At 42.4% G+C, this 6682-nt stretch overlaps 1 protein-coding gene across 1 annotated transcript in view; it reads left to right on the top strand.

The window, feature by feature from the left end:
* The first annotated feature begins 1067 nt into the window (after positions 1-1067).
* The window catches only part of SLC39A10 (solute carrier family 39 (zinc transporter), member 10), a 17799-nt gene continuing 12184 nt past the window's right edge, over positions 1068-6682 (top strand). Inside the window, exons 1-2 of the mRNA XM_009874676.1 lie at positions 1068-2114; positions 3165-3366. Coding sequence (XP_009872978.1) covers positions 1068-2114; positions 3165-3366 — 1249 coding nt within the window. The remainder of the gene's footprint in view (positions 2115-3164; positions 3367-6682) is intronic.

Here is a 6682-nt window from a genome sequence, read left to right as displayed (position 1 = left end):
TTCTTGGTTGGTTTTTTTTTTAGATACGTATTTTAGAGGTTATTCTCTACCCAAAATAAGTCTTTAGAAAATACATAAAAATACAGTTCTTGCCTTATCCTTAGCTTTGTGGTTTGGTAACATTTTTACATAAACCTGGATTATTATTATTTTTCTTAAAATTTTCTTTTATAATAATTATTCTGGTTTATATATTTTTGTGCTAGCAAATGTAAACAAAATAAAGCTGTCGTATTTTGTAAAATAGTGAATTGTTTTCAACTTTGAACACAAGAGAGACTTCAGCAGTGTCCTCTTCATTACCTGATGCTGAATAGTAAGTTTCTTACATTTAATACTAAATTGAAAACCGTATTGTGTAGATGATATAATTTGTAAAAATCGATGCTAATTTGAGCTATGCTGTGTCAGCATTAACAGTATTTAAGATGCAGTCATTTTCCATATAACCTTAATTTTAAATTAAAATCCATGTAGATATTTGAAATTAGTAAACTCGTCTAAGCAAAAACTACTAAAATTACAAACAGTTAAGCAATACACTGGAGTTGGTTTACGACAAGGTGTTTTGAAACCACTGCTGACCAGTCAAGATAGGGCGTTGTGTTTCATGGGGGTACTTTAGCAGCACATTAGAGAACAAACAACTGGGTTTTCTGCCCATCATCCTCGGAAATAAGAAAACACAGTATTGTTTTAAAATAATTGTTTCTCTTTTTGTAACTTGTAACAAGACTTTCAGTATTATAGGTTATCATAAGTGCAGATTCTCCTAAAAGTGCACACAAAACGTGTCCTGCTACGACTGCCTGGGCCTGCTGCTCTGTTTTTGTAGCTGCCTCCCGTGAGCGTGCTGTGTGAGACTGCATCGCTCAAACACACAGGCGCAGCCTTACTGTTGGGTAAGGAAAGGGCAGTGATAGAATTTCTGCGGTCAAAACACTGCGATTGTTACTCTCCTACTCAACTGGTACAAGTGAGTACCAGACTGATACTCGTGCAGCGCGAATGTTGAGATTGCTCTTACACCAAAGCGCTTCCCTTTGTGTTTCTTGTAGGCAACGGAGATGAAGGTACACATGCACACAAAATTTTGCATCGTTTGTTTGCTGACATTTATCTTTCATCAATGCAATCATTGCCATGAAGACGGAGACGACCACGGTCCTAAAGAGGAACCCGCACACTACCATAACGACTATCAGATCTCGAACGCGCCCTACTTCCAGAACGGAGGAACAGAGTCTGTGCCGAGTAAATTTTCACTGTTGGAAGCTGAAAATGAGCAAAGATACTACATTGAAAAGATATTTGATCGTTACGGTGAAAATGGAAGATTATCTTTCTTCGGCCTGGAAAAACTGTTAATAAGCCTTGGTTTAGGAGAGGTGAAAGTCGTGATGATAAATCACGATGATATTGGCCACGACCACGTTTCTCACCTCTATGCTTTGGAAGTACAGGAAGGAAAGCATTCTCACTCTCGTAACCATCCTCACAGCCACGCAGATTCAGAAAACCAAACCACGACTGGTACGGCTGCAAAGAGAAACCATAAATGCGACCCCGAGAGAGATGCAGTGGCGCCCTCGGTAAAGGAGGGTGGCAGACACGCTCATGACCAGAGTCGCCATCACCATCGTCACCACCCTCGTCTGCATCGTCACGACCATAATGGCACGCATCACTCTCGGAACGATTCAGCCAGTCACGGCGAGCACGGACAACAGAACCACGAGCCTTCGACAGAGACAAACACCACTCAGGATCAGCCCGAGAGAAAACAACGGAAGCAGAAGAAGAACCAAAAGAAGATCAGCGAGACGCGGGATTCGGCCTCAGACCTCGATACAGGTCATCAGTACGAGCACAATCGTGTCCACAAACACGATCACGCGCACGACGCGTCTCACTTGCACGTCCACCATCATGAGCACAGTAGCGATCGTTCTGCTGGTCACGGACATCAAGGTTCCAGTTTAGATCATGAGGATGGGCACCACCACGCCAGCGAGCGGGAGGCTCCTCATAAACAGATTAGCGTAACAAAACATGCTCTCTTTTCAGCGCGGAGTCGTAAGGACCATAACGAAGATGAACGCGACCGTGAAGAGGTGAGTGTGAAAACAGAGAAGGGTGAGTTGCCTTTACTGTTGTTGCGGGGTAGCCGGAGGCGCGCGTCGCTGAGAAACGCAGAAGTTTGCCACCCTTGCATTGACTGGGTAGCACAGTGAAAGCACTGGAGGTCACTCCCACAGTTTGGAGTTTGTTTTTGGGGTTTTCATTTCTGTCTGCTCGTCGCCCATCTTTCTCAGAGATCTGCTTGCCTATTTATCCGTGCGAACAGGATCTGCACAGCTTTCTGAGATACCTGGCGTAAAGGTGGAGGTTTTTCCCTTCCTGGTATTCAGGAGTCCTTTGGACACACACATCTTTTTTGGACTTCTTTCTGAATCTAATACCATTAAAGTTTTTGGAAACTTCCCAGAGACTCTTTCCTGAGATAAACACCTACGTCTTTTCCATGCTTTTAATTTCTTTGTCCTGAGAGATTGTGAAGCACTATGGATGCCGCTTCTGTAGCCCTGTGCAAGCTCGACCAGTTCTCCCTGCAGCAGCCGTTATTTCTGCCAGGACCATCAATACACTTTCCCTTCCCCCTTACGGTTGGCTACAGAAGCAGGATATTTTGAGATCATAGTTTTAAACTGGAAATCAGGATAGAGGAGGATGGAGCGAGTGCCAAGTTTGAGGTTTTAAACCGAATTAAAAAGTGAAACTCCAAGCGCAGAAGGTTGGTAGGTAAAGAGAAGTGTTAGACAACCTGTTTTGGATTTACGTTTCCCCTCCTTTTCCATCACTCTTTTTTCACCGCCTGTACCGTGTAATGGTAAAGAACACAGAAACTCATTTTCATTGTTGTTTATCAAAAATTATATAGATGCTTGGAGACTGAGTTTGCGGTGCAGGTACGTTTACTCTTTCTTTGCCATCATAAACCACTTAGATCAGCTTAGACCTGTTTTAGCACCGTAGGAATGTTGTGAGCCAGACTTTCTACTTTCTGTTTGTGTTCTCAAACCATATGCTAAATTTTCCGTAACTCTAGTTTTTAATGAAATAGTTGCTTTCATATTTAATTTGGTTGTACAATCTGCTTGCAGTGCTTAAATGTTACCCAGCTGCTACGGTACTACGGTCTGGAAACCAGCTCTTCAGTATCTCCTGAACTGTTCATATACATGTGTCCTGCTTTGCTATACCAGATCGAGAGGAGGCTTTGCATTGTGCATTATGATGAGCTTGAAGATTTTATGAAAAGTAAAAATGCATCAATCGAGAATAAAGATAAAACAGGTGCATCAGGTAGGTGTGTAATGTCTAAAGCCTTCCAGATTCTTTTGCATTGCAAATAGTAACTTCGAAGTTTGAAACACCGTACAACTTAGCGCAGACCTTAAAGGAATGCTTGAAATTTAACATACTTACTAGAAGCGATTTGAGGCCGCCTATTCCTTTACGTCAGGAGTCATAGCATCCTGTTTGGGGGTTAATAGCTTCTCCCAGGTAACCGTGGCTCAGGGGGCGTACCTTTCTTGCTTGTGCCTTCCTTTTCATTTTTTCCACTTTTTATTTTCTGTTTGCTTACTCTTACTTTTTCGTTTGTCTTCTGCCGTTGAGACGCGGGGTCCTATCGTTGGGCCCACGGCCTGGGCATTGTGGCTGGGATTCTTGCCATGGGTCTTTAGACTTTGGAGTAGAAACACGAGCAAGGTACAGACCTTTGGAGACAGAAGGCCCACTGGGGATGAGCAAGGCCACCCACAGTTTGGGTTGTTTCCATCATTTAAAATCTTACATCTCCTTCTCATAGTGTGCCCGCTGGGGTTTATCTCAAAGTCGGAAAGTTACAGCATTACTTTGGCACAAATTTTCTTGCTGAATTTGACTGGATCTGGTAATTCAGGAATGGAGAATAGCACCTTCATTGGAGATCATTCCCTGGAAAGTGTGATTTCAGGTGTAACCCTTTTATAGCGTAGCAGCAATGCAAATTTGTCGAGTTGATATCCAGATTTTTTGTGAACTTCAGAAATGTAAAGACTGAAGGAAGATAAATTGCCATTTATAACGCTTCCTTTTCTTGACTTCTGATGTTTATTATTCTGTACTACTCTCTAAGCATATGACAAATATTCTACCAAAATCTTCTGTTGGCAGTTTTAGTTTTTTGTCTGTGTGCCTTCAGTAGGCTTTCTTTTCTTCTTAACACAGTTCTAAGCTAAAAATATTTTTACTATTGTTAAAGCAGTTACTTTAGGGGCAGCGTCGTTGTTGTGATTTCATAGCAGAGCATACTTTTAAAATACGTTTGCTGCTGCTGTCTTCCTGCTGTAAAAAGCTGAAAGATGTGGTGAAATATTAAAAATCTAAAAAAATGTTGGATGCAATGTCCGTGTTTTGAAAATACACCTACTGTTATTTGTGACTGCTGATTAGCACCCTTAGAAATAAAGCTTGAAGTAACTCCATTCTGAGAGGTGTTAGTAACTGTTGGGAAGGATGGGTTGCTGTTAATCTTTCTTAACAACGCTGGAGTCATTAAAATAATGAACTTGTTACACATAAATCTCCTACAGTGACACGGCCACTGTCGTGGTCCCTGTTCAAAGATCGCTGTGAGCTGTGTGTTTCGTGTGGCAACAAACTGATTTGTGGGGTGGTCCCACTGTAGTAATCGTTGACCCCTGCTTTGCAACCCAGAGGGTTTCCAGTGTAGCTTTGAGCATTTTCTGCCAGTTAAAATGTTGAAACCGTGTACAAAGCTGTTATGTTGCACATGCTTTGAAGCAGTTTAATTAAGAAGTTGATGAGTGCTTCTTTTTAGAAGAATATGTTTTCTTTCCCTGTTAATTCGTAAGGGAGTTGCTGAGTAACTCGGCTTGAAGACCTTTACCGTTTTAAGAGACTTAATTTGTGACTTAATTTGCAAAATTGGTGAAGCTTGTTGTGAGCATTCAACATGTTATGTCATCTGCTATCTTGAGTATAAATAACGCATTTGCCAGTTAATTCTTAAAAAAATTGGGTTCTATCTTACTGAAGACAAACAGTAACCTCTAAAACAGGCTGGCTTGATTCATGATACGTTGTTCTTCATAAAAATTCTCCTTGTACTGTCGTGTTAACTACAGTGAGACTTGACTGGCTGTAATAATCGTTTGCCCTTCTCGAGTAAGGAAGCGAATCACAAAATAACAAATCTGAGCTGCTGTGTGGGGATTGTGGGAGGCGCGGGACAAATGGCAGTCCCAGAGTAACCTCGCCTGCAGCTTGTGGGAGGCCCCTAAAACCAAAATGTGTGCCGAACTGAGCTAATGTAAACGTTTTTAGGTGGGAATATTTGCCAAAGCTAGAAGGATGCAGGCATTTTTATACACTAGCTCTCTGTGGCTTTCTTTAATTTTATTTAAAGAGAAAGCTTACTAGTCATTGATACTAACCTGTGAGGTTTCCAGTAGTTCCGGTAGCGCAGTTTTCTAAAGCAAAGTAACTTAACTCACTTTTGGCCAAACGGTTATGAATCCGTGTTGGGCTTTCTTCTTGTAATTTGCAAGTAGTTCTGTAACATCTTCTAAGAGAAGATTTTCAAGGGCTTACACACGCAACTGAGCTTGCACAACGTGTCTGTTGGAAGAGGTGGCATTGTCCCTGAGGAGAGGTGCACCCCGCTGTGCATGAAGCCAATTGAAATGATACAAGTAAACAGGGAGATGGTTAGAGCTGTTGATTGAAGGTACCTCACATCAGACAGGCCTTGTGAATCTGCCCGTGTTCCCTCCAGCTTACCGTGCCCTGAACCCGGCCAGGCGTTGCTTCAGTGGCACCTTCCTGTGAGCTGGCAGGCAGCAAACCGCCCTCAGCCTCCTCAGGAGTCTGCCTCACTACCCTTTCAGGCTGTTTTAATGTACAGATAGCTGTCCAAAGGCGGTGTGAGCAGCTGTCCTTTGTTTGCTACCCACTCTTTGAACAGAGGTCCCGTGCTGAAGAAATTGTTTGGCCACCTCCCTCCTGTTCTCTTCCACAGAAATATTTTATAAGCCAGCGCTTAACAACTGCACCTGACTGACTAAGCTTTATGCAGTACTGCTGGGAGTGTTACACACCGCTGTCTTCTGTAACTTAAGAGCTCTTGCAGTGTTCGTAATATTGCGTATTAGTTCCACTTCTGTAATATTTCAGTGTTTTGAACACTGCAGTTCAGTGAGATCCTGCAATAAAATTTTGTCCTTTTTGTATGAGGAGTGTCTGCGCTGTGGAGTCATGCACAGCTTTCGTATATCTATTTTGTCTTTGACTTGACAGCAACCTTTTGCTGATAATTTTATTTTCATACCAGTTCTGAAGAGTTTAAAGAGACAACCGAGATCTGGGAGATACACAGATTCCATATTCTGATTCTCACGTGCCTCGTCTTAATCACAGTGCCATGTTTAGATCCTGTGTCACTCCTAAGAGCATGTGAGCCCCGGAGAGATGCATTTGTCAAATCTCTGCCACGATACATGAAACTTAAGCCAGTTTGCATAATCTCCTTTCCATTTCCCTCCATGTAAGGCTGTTGGTCATCTAACCTGGGACTTCACATCATAATGTCTGTGCCCAGATCGGAGACCTGATG

This window comes from Apaloderma vittatum, unplaced genomic scaffold (genome assembly GCF_000703405.1).
Source record: "Apaloderma vittatum isolate BGI_N311 unplaced genomic scaffold, ASM70340v1 scaffold7048, whole genome shotgun sequence".
Taxonomy (NCBI): domain Eukaryota; kingdom Metazoa; phylum Chordata; class Aves; order Trogoniformes; family Trogonidae; genus Apaloderma; species Apaloderma vittatum.
Note: the sequence above shows the minus strand (reverse complement) of the source record. Positions and strands in the feature narration are given on the sequence as shown.